The 22824-nt window shown below is 41.0% G+C and overlaps 1 protein-coding gene across 1 annotated transcript in view; it reads right to left on the bottom strand.

Annotated features, from left to right (window-relative positions):
• Window positions 1–22824, bottom strand: part of Ces5a (carboxylesterase 5A) — a 29918-nt gene that overhangs the window by 3164 nt on the left and 3930 nt on the right. Inside the window, exons 4-11 of the mRNA XM_047528629.1 lie at window positions 21799–21932; window positions 19109–19262; window positions 16605–16709; window positions 14707–14811; window positions 13256–13396; window positions 11191–11259; window positions 8581–8728; window positions 114–263 (exon numbers count right to left, since the gene is read on the bottom strand). Of these exons, the coding sequence (XP_047384585.1) occupies window positions 114–263; window positions 8581–8728; window positions 11191–11259; window positions 13256–13396; window positions 14707–14811; window positions 16605–16709; window positions 19109–19262; window positions 21799–21932 (1006 nt within the window). The remainder of the gene's footprint in view (window positions 1–113; window positions 264–8580; window positions 8729–11190; window positions 11260–13255; window positions 13397–14706; window positions 14812–16604; window positions 16710–19108; window positions 19263–21798; window positions 21933–22824) is intronic.

Below are 22824 nucleotides of genomic sequence, written 5' to 3'. Positions count from 1 at the left end.
CTCTTGCATGGCGCTCGGATGAGTAAGGTTTTCTGTTAGCAGCAGATTACTCCCGCCTCATCCTAAATTCCACCTTCCTGCAAGAATAGGGGCCCCTGCAGCCAGCTTCTTACCAAACATGACGATGTCGCTCTTCAGAAAGGCACCTCCGAAGACAAAGCGGATTTCATCCGTGTGGTCGGCTTTGACGAAGGCTGGCTTGGTTTTTTCAAAGCACAGAGGCCGGTGCTGAAACTCATAGAAGTATACCGCAGAACCAGCATCTGTAGAAGGTTAGGGAAGGTCAGGCTTGCATCAGGTGGAGCCAGGGGCTGGCCCTGCATCCCTGCTACCAAGTCCTAGATTTACAGTCCCACCCGTGGGACGGCTCAGACAAGAGGTGACCTAAAGTAGCCTAGCTTCCCCCTTCTCCTTTGGGGCTAGAATTTGCTGCTATGGCAGCCCTCATGCCCACAATGGCAAAGAACCCTCTACCCCTCAGGGCAGCCTAAGAAGGCAGAAGTTCCACTCCTCCCTACTGAGCCAAGACTTACCTCGATATGGCTTCCTCTCAGTGACAGGTTCAAATGTCTGGAGACAGAGCCAGGCTAACTCCTTATTTCCAAGACAACCCAGGCACGTGCATCCTAAATTCCTTCACCTCTCTTCTACTAAAGGTCTCCCTCTGGAATTCCCAATACACACACACACACACACCACACACACACACACACACACACACACACTCTTGGTTTCATTATCCCTTCCAGTCACTGGCTTGTATCTCTGCAACTCTTCCAGCAAGACCCAGTATTGGTCTCCACTTCCTCTCCTCTTACTCTGTTTTCTTCCAATATTATTTGTGGACAATAAAAAGCACAGATTTTAAGTATCGAGTTTGGTGAGATTTTGCAAATGGAGTCCGCTACCAGTCAGGACGTAGAGCATTTCCTTCACCCCAGAAAGATTCCTTCTGGCCCCTCACTCAAGAGACCGCCAGTCTTCTTATTCCTATTACATAATTTCCTACTCACGAGCCTCTCATAATTAGAATGATAGAACAGGGACGCTATTGGGCATTCTCTGGCTTCTTTTGCTCAGCATGTTCCTCATGAATGCCGTGTGTACAGATTGATTCTTTGGTCACTGAGTATTACCCTATTGCACGAATATACCACAATTAGCTTATCCATTCATCCAATGATAGATATTTGGGTCGTTTCCAGGTTGGGGCCCCTAGGATTAAAGCAGTTATGAACTTTCATGTTCAAGTCTTTTTTAATGGACATATACCTTCACCTCTCTTCAGTAAGTGGCAAGGAGCAGAAAGGTTGAATAATGGCCTAGGTGTGTTGAACCAGATTTTTAAAATGCCAGTTTTCCAGAGCGGTGGTACCATTTTGCTTTCCCACAAGAAAGATTTGAGAGCTCTGAACATTTCACAGTCTTGGGAATACTTCTTGGTATGGTTGGTGGTTTTTTTTTTTTTTTTTTTTAACCTCATTTTGGGTTTATTTTGCACTTTCCTGATGATTAATGATATTGAACACCTTTTCACAGATTTTGAGGCTTTCATATATTTACTTCTGTAAGGTGTCTTTTCAAATCTTTTACCCATTATTATAAAAGACTTTTTTTAATAATTATTGAACTCTAAAAGTTCTTCTTTTTATTCTGGATATGAATTATTTGTCAGAGAATTGTATCATGAGTATTTTCTTCCAGCCCGTGGCATGCCTTTTCTTGGCAGTATATTTTTTTTAGGTAAAATTCATAAAATTCACTACTTTAATCATTTTAAAGTCTATAATTCAGTGGTTTTTAATACATTCAGAACGTCGTTTGACCATCCCCACTCTTTTAGACTGGGAACATTGCCATCACTGCAAACAAAAACCCCACATCCATTAATTAGTTACTCCACTCACCCCTCCCCTCAGCCCTCGGAGATCACAATGCTTTCTGTACGGTTGCCTAGCTTGGACATTTCATGTGAATCCTACAAACCATTGCTTTTTGTGCCTGGCTTCTTTCACTTAGCATAGTTGCAAAGGTTCATCCATGTTGTAGCATGTATCAATATTTCAGTCATTTTCATGGCCAAATAATAGTCCGCTATAGGACTAGATGGCATTTTTAATCCATGCATCAATAGGAACTCGGGTTACCATTAGGGACTGTTATAAATAAGGATGCTATGAACATTCGCGTGCAGTTCTTAGATGAATGCCTGTTTTCAATTGTCTTGCGTAGTTTCCTAGGGTGGATGTGCCAGTGATGGCCAAGCATATGTTAACTTTCTGAAGAAAACCCACACTGTTTTATAAAATAAAGCTTGCAACTTTATAAGTTGATTACCTTAGAGTTTTTTTTTTTTACAATAACAGAAAGTTGACTCCCACAACAATGTTTGTGCTTTTCCTTTTCCCTTTTTCCTTTTTTTTTTTTTTTTTTGTCTAAATGATAGCCACTTTAGCAGATAACACATGGAAAAGAATGAAGGTGGATTCTTACTTCATAGCCATATAAAAACTAAGTCAAAATGGACCAAGACCAATGTGATCCTACAACATGTACCACCAGAAAATTGAGAAACTATACTCCATTTATGTATAATGTATCAAATTGCATAAATGCATTCTACTGTCATGTATAACTAATAAGAAAAATTTTAAAATTAATAAAAAATAAAATAAATGAGATAAAAAAGGATGCCACTCTCAGGCGCAGCTGGGTAAGGGGTACAAGTATTCTATGTACTATTTTTGCAGCTCCCTGTAAGTCTATAACTACTTCAAAATAAAGAGTTAAAAAAAAAATGAACCAAGACCTAAATATAGGAAATAAAGCAGTAAACTTCTCATAATATAGAATTTCCCTTGCCCGTATTTGTCAATAGAGTCTCAGATAAAACACTAAACCCCTTATCAACAAACGGAAAAAAAGCTACATTGCACTTCTTTTTGAAACTAAAACCTATCGCACAGTGATTGCACATTATCAACAGAAAAGAAGGCAACCCAAAGAAGGAGAGAAAATATTTGTAAGTCATGTATCTCATAAAGAATTAATACCTATGATATATAAAGAGTTCCTAAACTCAACAACAAAAAAATTCTCAATTTAAACTCAATTTAAAATGGGCAAAAGACAAATAGAACTTGCTCCAGAAAACATATACAGGTATCTAAAAATCACATGGGAAGATGGCCAACATCTCTAATCATTAGGGAAATGCAAATAAAACCATAATGAAATACAATCTCACATCGTTAGGAGAGTTATTACTTAAAAAACTACAGAAAATAAATGTTGGTAAAGATATGGAGACATTACAACTCTAATATATTGCTGGTGGAAATGTTAAATGGTGCAGCTACTGTAAAAACAATATGGTGGCCCTCAAAAAATAGAGAATTACCATATCATCCAGCAATTCCACCTGAGGCATATACCCAAAAGAATTGAAGGAAGGGATTTGAATGGATATTCGTACACTCATGTTCATAGCAGCATTATTCACAGTAGCCAAAAGGTGGAAATCAACCAAATGCCCATTGATAAATGAGTGGAAAAACCAAATGTGGGAAGGATATACATCCAATGGAATATTACTCAACCTTAAGAAGGAAGGAAATTTTGACACATAGGACAAAAAATGAGGTAACTGAAAGAATCAAACTCACAGAGACAGAAAGTAGAATCTTGATATCAGGAGCTAAGAGGAGGGATGAGGAGACAATTTTAACTAGAAAAAGAGTTTCAATTTGGGATTATAAAAACATTCTGGAGAAGTACAATGATGGTGGATGCACAATAATGTGAATGTAATTCCATTGAACAATATACTTTAAAATGGTTAAAATAGTAAATGTCTTGTCATGCATAGTTGACCACAATTTTTAATGTAAAAAAAGAGTATGCTGTTTAATTTCTTAATATTGGTAAATTTGTTGAATATTCCAGATTCTTTTGTTATTTTTTTCTAATTTCATTCCACTGCGACTAGTAAAGATATTCTTATGATTTTCATCCTTCTAAATTTATTGAAATTTGCTTTGTGGCCTAATATAGAGCTTATTCTGTAGGATGCTCCATTTGCATTTGATAATTATATGGAATCTGATTTTTTTTTATGCAATGTTCTTTACCTGTTTGATCTGGTTGTTTATAGTATTATTCAAGTCTACTATTTTCTGGCTTATATTTTGTATAACTGGCCTGTTATTGAAAGCGAAGTGTTGATGTTTTCAAAAATTATTATAAAACTGTCTATTTGTCCCTCGGCAATTCAACAAGACCCTAAGCAATTCAGTGAGACCCTGTTTCAGAATTTAAAAAAGACTGGAAATGTGGTTCAGTGATCGAGTTCTCCTGGGTTCAATCCCAGGTAACACCCCTTGCCAAAATTATTTTGTCTGACTTATGCAACCACTCCAACTCTCTTTGTTTATTCTTTGTGAAGAATATGCTTTTCATTTTTTCACTTTGAAGCAATTTATATCTTGGGTTCTAAAGTCTCTTGTAGATACCATGTTTTCTTTAAATCAATTTATAATTTATCTTTTGAGAATTTAGCCCGTTTACATTTACTATAATTATTGACAAGTAGGATTTACTTCTGTCATTTTCCTATTTATTTTCTATATGCTGTTCATCATTTATGTTTTTCATTATTGTCTTATTTTGTGTTAGAGATTTTCTAGTGGATTATTTTGGTTCCTTTTTTATTTCTTTTACTTTTTTTTTTTAAAGTTTTTAAAGTGATTGTTGTGGGTATTATAATTACCGACTTATATAGATAAGTCGGTAATTATAATAGATCCACACCCTCTTTATGTTGTTAACATCAAAAAATTACATCTTTATGCATTGTGTGCCACTAATATAGATTATAATGATAGTTTTATGCAATTGCCTTTTAAGTCAAATAGAAAAAGGTGAGTTATAAATCAAAAATATATTAATACTGACTTCTACATTTACTTATATAGTTACTTTTACTGGTGATCTTTATTTCCTTCCTGTGGACTTGAGATATGTTCCAGTATACAGGATTCTCTTTAGTATTTCTTGTCAGTCAGGTCTACTACCTACAAATTCAATTTGTGTTAACTGGGAGTATAATTTCTCCTTCACTTGTGAAGGATAATTTTGATACCTATAGAATCCTTGGTTACCAGACTTTGGGGATGTTTTCCTGTGCTCCTTCTCTCCATCCCTTCCTTCCTTCTGTTCTTTCTTTCTATCTCCATTTTAAATGTCAATCCATTGCTTTCTGACCTTCATTTTTTCTAATGTAAAAGCAGTTGTTAATCTTATTTAAGTTACTTTGTACATGACAAGAATCTTCTCTCCTACTGCTAGAATGACTTGATCTTTGTTTTAACCTCAACTTGTTTGATTGTAATGTGTTTCTGAGTAGTCTTTGAGTTTTTCCTACTTGGGGTTTGCTGAAATTTTGGGTACGTATATTCCTGTCTTTCATCAAATTTGGGATATTGCAATAATTACATTCGTTATGACCCTTTTCTCTATCTTCTCCTTCTTGAGCTCCTATTATAGACATACTGAGATGTTCAATGGTGTCCCAGAGGATTCTTAGGATTTGTCCATTTTTATTTTTTTTCTTTATGATTCCCAGATTGGGGAATCTAAGTCTTCAAATATATTATTCTTTCTTCTGTATGCTCAATTCTGCCACTTACCCCCTCTAGCAAATGTATCATTCAGTTATTGTACTTTTCCACTTCAAAATTTTTCTCTGGTTTCTTCCATAATTTTATAAATTCTGTCTTCTTGTTTATATTCCTTATTTGTTGGTCAGTTATTCTCAAGACTTTTTTTAGGTTTTTTTTTTTCTGGTACTTTTTTTTTTTTTTTGGTAGTGGTGATGGGCTTTTTGTTTTTAGCTATTTGAACATATTTAAAATAGTTAATTTAAAATCTTTTCCCAGTAATTACAATGTCTGGACTTCCTCAAAGACAGTTGCTATTAATTTATCCTTTTTCTCCTGGGATATAGGCCACAATTTCTTCCTTGTTTGCTGTAATTTTTTGCTCAAAAAAGGAGATTTTTAGTATTATAACATGAGAATTAGGGACTTCAGATTTTTCTCTCCCCCTAGGGTTTTTATTAATTGTGGTAGTTGTTGTTGTTTATTTGTTTACTGATGATTTCTCTGCACTAATTTTATAAAGTCTGCACTCTGTGTTATGTGGAGCCACTGAAATCTCTACTCTGTTAGCTATGTGTTTAGCTAATGATTTAACAGATCAGCTAAGATGTCCATAAATGCCTGAAACCAAAAAACCAAAGAATGAAATAAATAAATAAAATAACTATCTCTCAGTCAGGTTGTCTGGGTGTGTGTGTATGTGTGTGTGTGCACTGGAAGACACTTTTAACACCTAGTCAGGTAGTCTACCTTAGTCAAGTCAACCTTAGTCTATATTAGCCTTTTCTTTCTGCTTTAATAGAACCCGAGGGTCAGGGCTGAGGAGAGAACATGGGCCTCCTGGAGTTTTTTTCTGGATATTTGTTCTTAGCTTTCTAGATTCCTAGGAACACTTGGGAGCTTTTCAAGCCTTTATTACCCAAAGTTTTACACAGATGAGCCTTTTCTCCCAAGCTTTTCAGTTTGTTTATTGTTTGCTCCAACTAATGTCCCTTGCCCCTAGTGGCAGTAACTAATACACTTTTCAAATGTTTATGAATGATACCTTTCAGCTAGCTGCCTCATCCTGATTTCAGTGTCATAAAGGGAAGTCTTAGGTGGTAATTTTGATCTAGTCATTTAGGGAACCACTAGACAAGTCAAAACAGACTGCCACGATGATTTGATAATAAAGTCCATTTTTCCCCTTCCAATACTAAGGTACTATGCCATAAATATGGACGGTTTAAGGCCACTCACTGCCTTGTTGTGTAGCAGTGGGATGCTTCAAAATTAAGTAAAAATGACACAAAACTGTGTTATTGAGACTTGGGAGTTTATGTCTTAATTAAATGTTCATCTACTGCCTATAAACCCTTGATTCTTTCTAGAGTTCTAACAAAATTAACCCAGTCAGTCCTTGCCCGTTATTCACTAATTCTGTGGGAGAATGGCCTTTTGAAGTTCTCTACTCCCCTATTTTTACTGCCATCATTAATAACATCTTTGGACAAGCAATATAATTTTATTACAGTTAAGTAAAACTTTAGCTTATAGATTTGGATTTACAATTCATCTCCAACTACAGTTTATGTATGGAGTGAGTTAGGAGCTGTGGTTCTACTTTTTTCACATATATATACAGTTATTCCAGCTTTACTCTTTTTTTTTTTTTTTTATTGGTACCAGGAATTTAATCCAGGGGCACTTAACCACTGAGCTACTCTTTTTATTTTTTATCTTGAGACAGGGTTTTGCTAAGTTGCTGAGGCTGGTCTTAAACTTGTGATCCTCCTACCTCAGCCTCCTGAGCCACTGGGATTACAGGTGTGTGACATTGTGCCCAGTCTCAGCTTCATTGTTAACTGTGAAGAGTTGGTCTGTATAAGAGAGTCTTCTAGATTCCATTCTGCTTGTCTATCCTTCAACCAATATCAGACTTTCTTAATTACTGTGGTTCAAAGATAAGTCCTAAAATCAGGTGAATTGTATATCCTTCAACTCTATTACTCTTTTTCAAGACTGTTCATGTTGCCATATAAATTTTAGAATTAATTCATTTCTCCGAAACTACTGGAAAGACTTTGATTGATATTGGGATTGCACTGAATTTATAGATCAACTTCCCTACTTCCACCTAAATCCATTTTACCTAGGCCTTTACTCCCTTATCATTCCATCCAAGTAGTTCTCTTTAAGGTCACCACTGACCCTCATGTTTCCAAATTCAGCTGTCAATTCTCAGTCTTCATCTCACTTGTCACCTTAAGAGAGCCCCTACAACAGTGGCCTCCCACAGCACCTTGTCACTGGTAACGCCTCTCCTGCCTTTCCTCCATGGTATTTGTCATCATCTAACATATGATACATGTTCTTGTTTATCTGTTACCAGTTTTGTTCACTAAATCTCTGGGACATAGAACAGGGCCAGGAAAATAAGAAACCCTTAACAAGTGTTTGTTAAAAGGGAAGGAAGGGGGGGGGAAAAGGGAAGGAGGGAAGGAGAAAAGGAAAAAAGGAGGGAAAGAAGGAAGCATAGAAGGGAAGGTGGAAGGGAAGCAGAGGTTTGCCCCCCAAACACACCATAATCTTTCTTCTCTTTCTGATTTTCCCATTACTCCTTATGGCTAAGATGTTTAGGAAAACAATTTCAGAGAGAGAAAAAAAGAAAAAAACAGTGGATGGAAGCCAGAACATTTATAGGGAGATGGAGATTTTCTACAAGATCATGAAGAAGGGAAAGGAATAGAACAAGGACTGATCAATGTTCCAAAACTCTGTGCGGCAGGGGAATTGCAAAGGTCAGGGAGGTGTGGTACCATCACAGACATATCAGAGAATGTCCCTCAGTCAGGAAACAGAGAGTTAGAGCAGACAACACAGAACCCTGCGGCCACAGGTGTCACTGGGCTGTGTGCCTGGAGGGTGTGGTTCAGAGACTCACCTCTGTGATGTCGAGCTGTCACTATTCCAGGGACCATAAAGAACACATCTCCAAGCAAGTCCAGAAAACTATCTCGGATTTCAGTCATGGTCTCCTTGCCAGCGAAGTATTCTTGAGTCACATTGTGCATATATTTGGAAGAGATGTGCTGTAAAAAGCCATGGTAAGAGATTCAGGTCAACAAAAATGGCCAACACATTAAGCATTAGCCCAAGAAGGCATCATTCCAAATTATTGCCTCATTGAATCCACATAGCCCTCCTATGATGTAAGTATCAAAATTAGCTCCATTTCACAGATTAGGAGACTGACACTTAGGTCAAGTTGTTGGTCCAAATGAGTGGAACCATGATTCCTCTAGAAGTCTATTTGCACCCAAATATCATGCTCCTAATCACAATGCACATGCCTCTCTTCCATGTTTCCAGAGTGAGTCCTGAGCAAAAATGGCTACATCATTTTTGGGGCTTAGTGAAAAATGAAAATGTGGGAACCCTTGTTCAAAAATGACTAAGAATTTCAATATGGCAACAGCAGAGCACTAAATGGAATGGAGGACCCATTTGGATACAATGCCTTTTACGACTACACCTGCCACACATCCATGAAATAGGCCCTGCTTCTAGGACCAGCATTTCCTCCAGCCCTTTGCATCTTACTTAAGCTAGATGGTCTCTTGAATATATATGAGGGATCACATGAGATGTGAAGACAAAAGCATGCTGCCCGCCATAATGTGGGTCTTCAGTTCTGCTGGTTCTCTGAGACACATCACTGAGTGCCTTAGCACAGCATTTGACACATTCTTTGACAAGGCACCAGCCCACCTCAGTCTTCCTCCTCAGCTTGCCCCAAGCAAAAACAGAAGAAGGTGGAAAGTAAACTTTCTGAGGACTCCAAGGGTCTCCCACATAGGTGATGGTTTTAGGGGTCTGATGATGTATGGGATGCTGGAAAAATTGTCGCATGTTACACCATTACCAATACTTCAGTGTCATGACCCTTGGTAGGTTTCTTTGGAATTTGGGGAAGAGTTTTGCTCAGAATAATTTGTCAGGTCCTTAGAAAGAGGATCATTTTTAATCCAGGCTAAAGCAAGGGAGGGCTCTGCAGCAGATGAAGGCTGTCATGCAAGGACCTGGCCACTTGACTTTCACGGTACACAACCCTAGGGTTCTGGGGAAAGGCATATCTTCTGCAGCAGAGAACTATTTGCCATTTACAAAGCAGCTCCTGCATATTAGTAGGCGTAGGAGAGATAACGCGCCCTTCCTTTCCTCTTGCACCTTCCCCACAACCTACTCCATGGCCCTGGGACTTGGCGTGAGATACCATCTCCACTTGAAAGGTCCTCCTTCTCCAGCAGTCCCCTGCTCTAAGAAATGGATAAATAACCATCTACTCCATGAGGCATCTCCTATCCAGCCAGAGAAATTTCACCATCTAACTTGTATTTTAAATATCTGTCAAACCAAACTTAGTCTCAATTCTCATTATCAGACAGTCAAGACTCATCCAACATCCCTCACCAAGCCTTAGGGCCAAAGGGATTTCCTGCTCCCAGTTGGACCCACTCTGCAGCCAGAAGGCACTTTCTGAAATGGAAGTGGAATCACTTCACTTTTCATTCTGCTCCCAGACCTTGGGATGAAGCTCACACTACTTCTTGACTTCCCACAGCTTCAAGCATTGTCACCTCTGTTGTCAGTCCCTCAGCTGATCTCTTCATATCCCTCATCCCCATTTGGTCCTCAGGCTCTTCCCAAGCTCCTCTTACCCATGACCCTCCAAAATTCTTCTCAGTGGAGCCCCTGTGGACACCACAAGACTCGGGTTCTGCTCTTCACATGCACTGTCATGTCCATCCACCCAACTTTGCACTCCTGTGCCTAGGGAAGTTCCAGGACATGTCAATGAATACTCGTTCCTTGAATCAATGAATGAAATGAACCAGCACTGAGTACGTGCTAAATAAACATTTCTGGAAAGAAGGAAGATGGATGGAAGGAGAGAAGAGAGAAAGGAGAAATCTGTCTCCATACCCTAATGTCTAGAATAAGACCTGATGCTTCATGTTTTTGCAGTGTAGGCAGGAAGGAATGATTGAGTGATACAAATGAATGAATGAGCCAATGATGGTATGACTAGAACTTAGCACAAGGCCTAGAAGGCATGTAGTGAATATGGGTCCCTATTCTCATGTGGTTTCAGAATTCAGAACCTCTCAAATTATAGATAGATAATTCAGTACATATGTAGTGTGTTGTGTAACGTGGAGTGGGGGAGCAACACCCCAACATCCACATTAATATGTCCACAGAGAAACATATAAATAGGGAGGTAAATAAAGTGAATTAGCATATCAGAACAGAAAAGGCTAGTGGCCATAGATGAGTCTAGGTCAGATTTGGCTGCCATGTGGGTTATAAAAAGCCTTTGGTGCCCTTCGGATTTGGAGACTGTGGATAAGGGATTGGGAGCATATACTTGGTAAAGTTCTATTGAATAATTGAGTGAATGAAGAACATCTATATGCCAATGTCTATGATCTAAGAATGTTTGTTCAATGAATGAATCTCTGGAGAGCCACCACCATCCCAGTTCACTTACCAGGAAAGACTGAAGTATGTTAATGGCCTGAGTCTTGTTGTAGCCTTTGAAGATCTCAGGAGTGTCCGCCTGAGGAGAGAAACAAGGTGTCTTCTGTGAGCCATTTGCTCATCCAGAAGTAAACCAGTCTATTCAGGTCCTGGACACCTGACTTTCTGAGTAGGGTGGGAAAAGCAGGAACCCTCTCAGCCCCAGGAGCTATGTAGCAACCTTGGTGAAGTAGGCAATTAATTTCTTCTTCTCCTCACATTTGATAAAAGGCAGCCATTCCCTGTCTTACCCATGGTCTTATGGGACCCAAGTGGCCACTCTGTAGAAAAGCCCCTATTACGGACTGAATTTTATCCCTCCTCTAAGTCATATGGTTTAGTTTCCCCAGTACCTCAGAACATGACCATGTTTGAAAATAGGATCCTTAAACAGGTCCTTGTGTTAAAATGAGGCCATAATAGTGGGCCCTTATGCAGCCGGACCAGGATTCTTAGAAGTGAACTTCAGACACACAGAGATAGCGGAAATTGAACACATGAGACCAGACCACAGGAGGAAAAAGCTAGAAAGCAGCCATCTGCAAGTCAAGGAGAGTGGTCTCAGAGGAAAGCAAACCCACTGACACCTTGATCTTGGATTTCTAGTCTCCAGAACTGTGAGATAAATTCCTGAGACTACAGTTACTTTGTTACAAATGATTAATATGGGCCACAACTTGGCTTTGACACCAAGTTCCAAAAAAAGTCAGAAAATCTCAAAGCTAGTGGTTTATTATCCTCCTTCTAAAGAGCTGCACAACCAGGGCCTCTGAGAAGCCACTGGTAGGAGGTAGTGAGATTGCTGGTCGAGAACACGGTTCTCACCTACAGTTCAGCTGGACAGCCTGGATTCGAATTCCTTGCCTGCTGTGAATTGGCAATTAACTTAACCCTTTCTACCTCAGAGGCCTTGTCTATAAAAATGGAGACAGCAAAGCGCCCATAGGACAGAGCTGTGATCAATACTGAGTAAGTTAATATTTATAAAGCATTTTCAATTATGCTTGGTATGTAGCAAGAACTTTGTGTAATTATTTGTATGATAATTTGTTAAATGATTATTTCCTGGCAATATTACAGCTTAAAACATCAGGGGGTAGAAACACAGTTTACTGTTTAAATGAATTTCCTTGGTACCTTTGCTGTTGAAAATCTTGGGGGAATGATTCACCAGGAAGGTATTTGTTCAGGAATCTGAGGGAACACCCAGTATGACACTGAACACATTCACAAGCATATTTTAAATACTAAAACACCTCAGTGTGTGGTAAGGAGCTGGGATTTGGTTGGGGAATGTTCTTTATGGTCTCCATGAACCAGGAATGTGTTCAACTGCAAGTCCATATGGAATATCTATACCCATGTAGGCCCTTGAGCTATACAGAAATGGGTACAAATTCCTATTCCATCACTAAAACAATTCCAATAGCTAGCATTTACTGAGCACTTACTATGTTCCAGGCTACCTGTGAGGTAAGTCCTAAAATCAACCCTATTCTAGAGATGAAAGAACAAAATGATCAGAGAGGCTTAGCTACTCACCTAATGTCACAAAATAGGTAAGCAGAGAACTAGGCATTTAAAGACAGGGCCTAAATGCATAAAAATGATTCACCACTGGACTCTTACAGGACCCAGTTAGCTCTAAAGAGAGGACTATAAAAGCAAGTCCACCTCATTTGCTTGGACTGTCTGCATACAGTCATTTCCCTTTCTACTTCTCCACCATGTTGTGACACAGCCAGGGAAACGAATGTAGAATCCTGGCACCATACTGTTGGGACTTTCCATCCACTGAAATTATAAACCACATTAACCTCTTTCATTTATATTACCCAGCATCTGGCATTTTGTCATAGTAACACAATGCTGACTAAGAAATCCTCTTTCAGATAGAGGGAAGATTATCACCATGTGCACAGTGATGAACTATAGCCCTCATAACACTGTGTGTCATCTATGGAAATGCCAGCTGAGGAAGCAAATAGCTGCATCACTGCTGAGGTAGCAACAGGGATGACAGCCAGAATTCTCACCATGGGCAGAAGGAAACCGCATTCATGGTTATTTACTCCAATGATACAAGGAATTGGGTTAAATGTTTTTTTAGTCAGTGTTTGTATAGGATCTTCAGAAAAGAAAACACCATCAACCACTCGAGTGAAATAGCTTGCTTTCTGCAATAAGAGAAGAAAAATTAGTGGCTACTTATGTTCACAAAATCTGCTGTCCCCCAAATCCTAGCCACACTGAACCAATTCAGTCAAATAGTGGTCAAAGTGCATGAAAAGAAAAGGAAAAATAACTACTATTGGCCCAGTCAGGTGCCTTTGTTTGTAAGTGGCCAGCTCTGCCACTTACTTGGGCAGAAGGTTGGACTTTTCTGTTTTAGTTTCTCATCTGTTAAATGGAAATAGTAATAGTACTTAAGACAAATAATGGCTTAGCCCAGAGGTTCTCAAAGTGTGGCTCTCATACCAGCAGTACTGATATCATCTGGGAATTTGTTAGAAATGCAAATTCGCAGACCCCACTCCAGGCCTATCATATATGTAAGTCTGGAGGAGCAGCCCAGCAAACTTTTTGTGGCAAATCTTCCCAGTGATTCTGAGGCATACTCAAATTTAAGAACCATTTTCCAATTTCAGTGAGTAAAATGGGGAGGGAAGGAAATGGCCAGGACAGTGGGATTGGTGTAGACAATTTATTGAGGTATCAAAGCACTGCACTGTGGGCCTGGTGGATATTTCTTGGGTCTCAGAAAGCAACAGCTGGCTGTGTTCATAGTTTTGTTTGTTTTTTTCTGTTTGGGGAGTTGGATAGAAAAGAAACACAAAAAAGTTCAGTAGCATCATGTCAAGGCTGTATTATCCATTTTATGGACTCTAGCATGCAGATATTCAATACATGACAAATAATTGACTTATGTTTAAATTTGACAGAAAATGATCTTGGTCTTTCAAGGACTAGCAAAGATTCTCAAAACTGGAAGGGACATGAAACATCATCTAGTCCAATTAATCATCCAGCGATGGAAGTTTGCCAACAGTCAGCCAGATCTGGCATGAACATCCTCAGAGGTGGGAGCCTCCTGCCTAGTCCTTTTGCAGACAACTGAGGTTTTAGAAAGTTCTCAGTTATAAGAAGCCAAAATGACTTTGTAATTGAACTTCCAGCTCTAGAGGTTGACTTTAGCTTCTAGAAGCCTGTGAAACAAGAGTGGTCCCTCTTCCCAGTCAGGTACCTTCAATGTCTTAATGATGACCCTTTTGATGGATCTTTTCCAGGCTAAGCAGTACCCTTGTCCAAATTCTTTAAGTTGCCTATAAGTGTTCTATCCCCCACATTGTTCTTTACAATTATTACCATGAATCCCAAACCATCTCTTTTCCAAGCCCCAAATCAAAATAAATAACAGAGGGGTAGGATTTTCCATCACTCCATTCAAAGGACAATCCAACCCTGAAATTCACCTCTCCCTCCTTACCTGACTGAGAACCAGCAACTCCTTGGCGGTTTTTGACCTGAGGCAATTCAGTAGGGCCTGGGAGTTCGATATATCGAAGCCACAGTCATCTGCAATAATCTGAAGCTATTTACAAAGAAGGAGCAGGTCAGAGTGTGGCACTGAAAGCATCTACCAAAATGGAAATTGGAAAGTGCCTTCTGACCAGCAGTAGCCTGCTCTTTTCCCCAGTCCTATGCATTTATTTGGAAAGTACAATTAAGTAAATCTTTAGCCTCTGACCTGCCCATCCTGTCCTCTTTAGCAAATATCAGAGCTGGAGACTGGGATTTGTCAGACCATGGCCATGGACTGGAATTAAGCTTCCCAGTCTGCAGAGAAATCAGTCTTATGAACTTAACTGCATTGGCAGGAGACCCCAGATGGAGCCAGGAGCCCCAAAAGTGATGCATCATCAGCCAAGGTACAATTCTAGATGAATGCTTGGTTTGGCAACTCTGCTCAAGCCTCTGCTACACCCACAGACTGCAGCTCCTGATCTTTTTCCTGTCTCACTCTTTCTTCTTTTTTTTTTTCCATGTTTCACAATTGTTTTTTACTTACTTTTCTCCAGTCACTCTTTCTTTAAGGGGCAAGTCCTTCCTCTTGAAATGTCCTGTCAGATCACTGCATCCCCCACAAACCCCTTCTTCCCACAACTTCCTTTCACCCCAGTGATCCCCCCACGTCCCTACCTAGCTCATCGCTAACCACTGTTTTCCTTGTTATTGAACCTTCCATAATTGTAGACTTGTCCTTTCTTACTCTTTTAGGAGTCGTGGATACTCTGAGAATTGGAGATAAGCTATAAACCCTCTCCCTGGGGAGAATGCACAAGCATCTAAAGTCTTCATGCTATTGTAAAGTATTCAAGGACCATCTCCCATACCTACCCTCAGACTCCAGGTTAAAAAAAAAAAATCAACTTGTAACAAAAAAAACTTGTTACCAAAATCAGTGTTCCCTGTGTGTTGAGGGTATTTTCACAATTTTATGATTCCACATTTCTGTTTTTTAAGTTGAATGTTATTGGTTATATGGTGTTTTTAAAAAATGCACCCTATATGTCGGGCACAGTGGTACACACCTAGAGTTCCAGCTACTTGAGAGGCTGAAGCAGGAGGATCAATTGAGTCCAGGAGTTTAAGACCAGCAAGATCCCATCTCAAAAAATATATATAAATATATAAAATAAAAAGGGACATGCACCTCCAAAACAATTAATACTCGGGAGACAGCTCTGCAGCCCAGTGCTTAATTAATGTGCATTGAGTGCGTCAGTTCATTCATTCATTCATTCATTCATTCATCCAGCAAACATTTTGGTTGCTTAGTATATACCAGGCATTATGCCTGAGGTGTGAAGGATAGATAAACCTTGTTTTTCAGGTTCTTACTGTCTATTAGGCAAGGTGACAGATAACAAATATCAAGGACATAGGCTCCACCCCACCCCCTTCAAAATCCCATGTCAGACACCAATGGTCAGTAACAGCATTATTTCCCATTGAACTGGAAAGAGCCTCAGAATCTTTCTTAACATAGTCATCTAGGCTGCCATTCCCTGTAGAGGAGAGTCAGTATAGAAGATGATCTGCACAGACTCATGGGACTGAGTTACATCCTCAGGCAGAGAACAACACATGAGACATGAGATCTGTAACACACGTACACATATTCTCAGGTGAGACAGTGATGTCACCTTGAGTGCCTGGGCCCCCTTGCTGCTGAGTCAGGCCTTCCATAGAGGAACAGGTCCCACTGTGGCCAGCATGAGGTTCTTGGGCCTGGTCCATGAGGAGAACCAGGCACACCAGGGGAAGGTGGTTTAACACACACCAGATTAGGCTGGGGGCACGAGGCGTTTACCATATACCTACATCCTCCTTCTTCTCAACTTCCAGGGACTTCAGCTGTGGGATGATGGCCACCCCACTCTCCATGATGGCTCTGTGGAATAAGCCCTTGCCCTTGGGGGACAGAATCTGGAGAGAGAACACAGGACATGCAGGGAATGACATCCTGAGAATCCTCACCCATGCTGCACACCACCCATCCCTCCTTAGGGGCAATAACCTCAGTGTGGGGGAAAGAAACCTGGTGTCAGAGTTCAAGGCTAGCTGTGAAGCTTTGGGCAGTTATTTAACCTCTCTGGGGCCCTGATTCCTCATAAACATTTCAGTCAAACATTCCAGTATAAAAATGCCAGCTCCTTCACTTCCCAGCAGAGTCACTCGGGCAAACTGATGAATATTTCTAAGTGAACTGGAGTAAATGTTGAGCCTGGATTACCAAACTGTTGTGAGGAATAGGGGAAGTAGACAGTATAGATTCATGTAGTGCCTGGTCAAATTTCACTCATGAAGGGTGGTTGTGATCATATAGATAATGCTGGGTTAATATAGTCTGCATTGAAAGGTGATTTTGAAGCTATAAAATACCTTAATAATATGGTCAAGTGCTATCCAGCAGAAGCTTTCTTAACCCACTACCATGTAAACAATTTCTGTAGTTGACATGCTAATTCATGCCAAGGAAATGCTGACCACTCAGACCCAATGGGCCTCCTTCTATATGTTTCTATTTGCTGCACCTCAGGTGTGTCTGCTTCCACATTTGTCAGTTGCACCTATTATCATAATTCCATAATCAATGAACTATCATGGTAATCACTGGGCTATGCAAGTAAAAAGAAGAAGTCGTACCTAGGGATAAAACCTGGACAAAGATGAGAGGCTAAAAAGTATTTCTGTCAAATCGGACAAGATAAGAGTCAAATATTTGGAAGAAAGTGAAAAACTCCAGAATGTGCTGCTATAAGACTTCTTCGCCAACATTTCTAATTCTGTATTCATTGTCAATAAATGGAAACTGCACACACCTGTAATCCCAGAGATTCAGGGAACTGAGGCAGGAGGATTGCAAGTTTGATCAAGACCCTGTCTTAGGAAATTTAGCAAGATTCTGTCCAAAAATAAAAATTTTTTAAAGGGCTCAGTGTTGTAGCTCAGGGGCAATGGCCTTATCCAGCCTGTGTAAAGTCCAATACCAAAAAGTAATAAAGATCAAAGAAACTGACACTGAAAGTAGAGGACCATGAACTCTGCAGGTGGCTTATGCAAGAGGATCTGTGTTGGAATTCTAGTCAGCAGACCAACTCTGAAAGGGTCACACCCTGCCCAGGCATGGTGGTACACACCCATAAGCCCAGCAACTTGAGAGGCTGAGGCAGGAGGTTCACAAGATCAAGGCCAGCCTCAGCAGTGACAGTGAGACCTTGCCTCAAAATCAAAAATAAAAAAAGGGCTAGTGATGTAGCTGTCATAGAGCTCCCTGGATTCAATGCCCAGTACTGCAAATACAACAATAATATAAAAATATAGATACATATAAACACAAAATCTGTATAAATAAATACAGATATAAATATATAAATAATACTAATAATAATACCCTACATCAAACCATTGGTGAGGGATGTACATTTTTGTCTTTTAGATTAAAATATATCCTTACAGGCATCTTTTGTAATTTCATGCTTAGCTCTGTTTTTCTGCTGAACAATGCTATGGTTTGGGTATGGTTTGGAACATAGTTGAATATGTGTTGGAAGCGTGGTCCCCAGGATAGCAATATCAAAAAACTGGTATCATATGAAAGCTTTCAGAAATGGGGCCTAATGGGAGGTCACTGGCGGCCCTGCCCTTGGAAGGAATTAAGTCCATTCTCACTAGAGGGTTGTTATAATGGAGCAAGCCTGACCCACCATGCTGTCTGGGCTTCTTGGTTTGAGATGTAAGACTTCCTCCTACATGTGCTTCAGCCTTGATGTGATGCTGTCCACTATCCTCCCCAAAGGCCCAACCAACGGGGCTGCCTGGTCTTGAACTTTGAGCCTCTGAAACTGTGAGCTAAATAAACCTCTTACTTTATAAGTTAGCCTGTCTCAGGTTGTTTGTTATGGTAACAAAAATCTGACTGGTGCTCCCGATCAGAGTGGAATTGATATTCCCGTGAAGGTGTAGGACCCCAAGGGATTTAGCCACCCTCTTCCAGAACACCCAAAAAAGAAAAGATACTGATTAATACATCAAGTAATTACCTGCCCTGTTAATAGGACACTGGGGCTTCAAGTCTACAAATATAGGGGATTTTTCCTCAAATTATTACTCACTATGGGACTTCATCTAAACCCTCCCCATGACAACGGTGTCGTTAATGAAACAAATGCACTCTTAACTCACAATATACATGTGAGGCACGAGGGAGGAGATGCATAAAAAAGTGTTTGTTCAAAATGAAGTCACCGATCAAATCAGTCATTGTCCTCACTTTCATAACCTCCCCCACCAAGGTTCATTCAAGTCCAAAGCAGAAAACTCACAAGGTTTGAAACACTTATGGCTCCAGATGACTCTCCAAAGATGGTCACAGAGTTGGGGTTCCCACCAAAGAAGGCGATGTTTTCCTTGATCCAGGTTAGAGCAGCCACCTGATCTTTGAAGGCCCAGTTCCCTGAGGCGTACTCGTTATGTGTGCTGAGGGGACAAGAGGCAGGTTGAGAATTTTTAGTCGGTCACTATCTGTTTCTTGCAGCCCAGAGTTCTCAGCAGAGCCTGTGGGCAGCTGTCAGCTGGGAGGGACTGGGGAAAACAGGTTTAGCTCTCATCCTTTGTTGGGATTTGGGTTTCTGTGAGAATTTGATGAAAAAACTATGAAAAAAAAGCAACATACAATATTGAAGCATGATTCCAGGGTATTCCTTAGTTTCCTTGAATCCACAGATCCCAGAAGATGCCTGCTGCTGAGCTTGGTCTATACCAATTGAGCAAGGCCTTCCTGGGCACAGAGACTCCAATGAATGACAAAGTTAGTAATAGTGATATAACAAAAACCACAGAAGCAGGATGTGTCTGACACTGTTCCACGGGGTTTGTGGCTAATTCAGATCACAATCTGAGAGTCAGGTGGTTCTGGATTTTCTCCCTTTGCCTCTCCGGACCTTCTCTACCCTTCTCTGTCCTGTTCCTAAGGAGGACCGCTAGGACTTATACAGACCAGACTTCGGCTGCGTGCTGTCAATGGGAGACACTGGCAGGTGCTTGAGGGTGCAATAGGGAGATGTGGATGTTCACCCCACCTTGTTCCCTCCACATCTGGGAGTGGCTTGGGCAGTACCATATTGTCCATAGCCAAAGCTCATGCTGATTGTCTTTAATTAAATCTGGGAGCATGCCATCAGGATACTGGTAGATACGTAATCTCTTTCAAACAGACTAGGAAATTCAGGCATGGAGGTTAAATCCTCTTGCTAGAGACAGCCAGAAAGTTGCAGTCAATGAGTCTGGCCTCAGAGTCCATGCTCCTAACATTCCCCATGTTGCTGCCCCTGCAGTAGGGCCTGTTTCCCAGAATGAATGAGCAATTCATTCTGAGGGAATTGTTGTGAGGGGACAAATGGAAATGCCACAGAACCACAGAAATTCCTAGACCAAAAACCTCCATGCTGCCCACACAGGAACCTGAGTAATCTCAGGATCACTTCCTTCTCCCCAGTCTTCTCCAATCCCGGAAACTGATCCTTCCCTCGGGTTCGTTTCTTTGCCCATGACCTCTGGGATGGCTCCACCTACACCTTCTCACTCACGGACCTCTCCAAGCCCCGGCAATTTTACCTCCATTCCACGGTGGGTTCCACCTTGGTCTCCATCCCTCCCTGGCGATGTGTCCTGAGAAGCACTTTACTTTAGTGGTCGAGGTCTCAGGAGTCAGAGCCTGGTGGCTCAGTATCTGGATGACTTTGGGCAAGTCACTTAACTGGTTTAACCTCAATGTTCCCACATTAAAAGTAGGGAGAATGATAGTGCCTGCTCCACGTGGTTACTGGGAAGATTGGCCAGTGCCAGGTTCACAGTGTCATAAGTGCATTGGTATGGTTTTCATGATTCAATCTTCCATGGCACCCTTTGCTAAGCACCCACCCCCTCCTCCCCTAATTCAACTACAACTTAAAGGCACAGCTTGAATGCCACCTCTCTGCAGAAGCTCCCAGATCCCTGGCACCTCACTCCTCACTTCCAGCACCCTTGCTCGCACTCTTGGACAATTACTCCTGTTCCGCATGTGTGGGTATGAGCATCCCTGCATTTCCTGTGAGCCTCCTGGGGGTAGGACTCATAGGTGAATCCGTGCTGCCTTCTCCGCAGTAGGTGACTACTACCTCCAAACAGGATCGTGGCCCCACCTCTCACTACCCCTCTTTCCTCAGGTTGCATCCTGAATTTATACTGCTAGAGTTGAGGCAGGATAATAGAGGCAGTTAAGAGACCCAGCCCTGTTCTGTAACTTCTCTGGACCTTCATTTTTCAGCTGCAAAATGGCAATAACATCAGAACCTTTCTTGTGCTTCATTTTGAGGGTGAGTTGAAATGACACATGGCAGATGCATGGTACCCTGCCTGGCTCACAGTGAGAGTCCAAATACACGGTAGATATATTTGTGGGGAAGGAAAGCCAGGGCAATGGAGGAATCCTTCTCAGGAGAGCATTTAAGGATGTCCTACGTAGACACTACTAACTGCTCACACAACTTGTCTGTCTTCCACGTCACGGGGTTGAGCTACATTCCACAACTCCCTGGCAGTTGGATATGGTCACCACAGGACAGAGTGATATGGGAACAGACATGATGAGCGCCACCTTCAGGCTGACCCAGGAAAACTGCCCTCATGGGATTCTATATTCTCTCCCTCCCTCTCTCTCTCTCTCTCTCCATCTGCTGGCCAATGCAGAACTGGGCCCTAGAGAATCTGTATCAGAGCCACAAGAAGAACCCACATGATCAGAAGGATGTCTGTCAATCATGAATATTCACTTGCACTTTACTTGAATGCCAGAGATTTTTGTTGTTTTAAGTTACTAAGTTGTGAGGGTTTTATGTGTTACAGTTGCTGAAATTACCTAACAAATTAGGGCTAAATTTGTTCATTCCCCCTAGGTTGTTGGACACTGCTCATGGCTACAGCACAGCTGTCCCTTGGGGATCTGAGGTGTCAATCACCTACGGAGACTCACCTGAAGAAGCCAAATATTCCTAGGCGGTACTGAATGTTCACAATCACCACATTCTCATAGGCAGCCAGGGAAGACCCATCGAAGATGGAGGCCGAGCCACCCTGGAAGCCACCACCTGGAAACCACACCATGACCTAAAGAAGAGAGCAAAATACTCCAGTCAGCCACCAGCCACCCACATCTGCTCCCATGCATGTTGGGATACTTTTTCTTCAGGGAATTATGAAAACCTCATTTGCCTTTCTAAGTAGGGTCTGACGTCTTGTATGGATCAGAAAACATTCTTCAACTGGTGTTATCACTATTTATACATTTATTCCTTCCTTTCTCTTCAGTTCATGTCAGAGACTGTAACTCTTAGGCAGGAAAAGAGAAGAAAACCAAGGAGGGAAAGGTAGAGCTGAACAAAGTATAGGGACTTGATGCCAGGATCTTGCCCTACTGTGTGTGTAAATCACTGACACGTTTCCTGTACCTCATCTTCTTCATTATAGAGTGAGTCCAATTGTCCTCATGCACTGGGTTATTGTAGGAGTGAAGTGACGTAAAGCCCTGTGCCTAGCACATAGGAAGCTCTCGCTAGATGTTGCTGTTACCATATAGCAGAATGAGTCTCCCACTGCAGAGGCATGGGGGTTGCAGGGAGTGTGCTGGGTGCAGAGGATGACCAAAGGGCAGGTGTGACTAAAAACATGCAGTGAGCCTCCCACCCTACTCCCTTCTACAGGGATCTTTTACATTCTTAAATGAAATATTTAACCTGACTGTCCTAATTGCAAACAGATAAGTTGGAGGATGTAAAAATCCTTCTTTTAAAAAAAAAGAAAAAGATTTCTCTAAAGAAAGAATGCTTTTAAGATATGTCTTTTGAGAAGGTTTATGGATCCTTCAATAATCAATGGAGAGGAAAAGAAATAGAAATCCAAGGCCAAGTCACTGCCAATCAGAAAAGATGATTACGTGGATCTATCATGGCAATGATTTTTCAGGACAGTAGGAGGTTAGGTTTAGATTCCAGATGCCCAG

Source organism: Sciurus carolinensis, chromosome 16 (genome assembly GCF_902686445.1).
Source record: "Sciurus carolinensis chromosome 16, mSciCar1.2, whole genome shotgun sequence".
In the NCBI taxonomy this organism is placed as follows: domain Eukaryota; kingdom Metazoa; phylum Chordata; class Mammalia; order Rodentia; family Sciuridae; genus Sciurus; species Sciurus carolinensis.
This window is presented reverse-complemented; position numbering and strand designations above follow the sequence as displayed.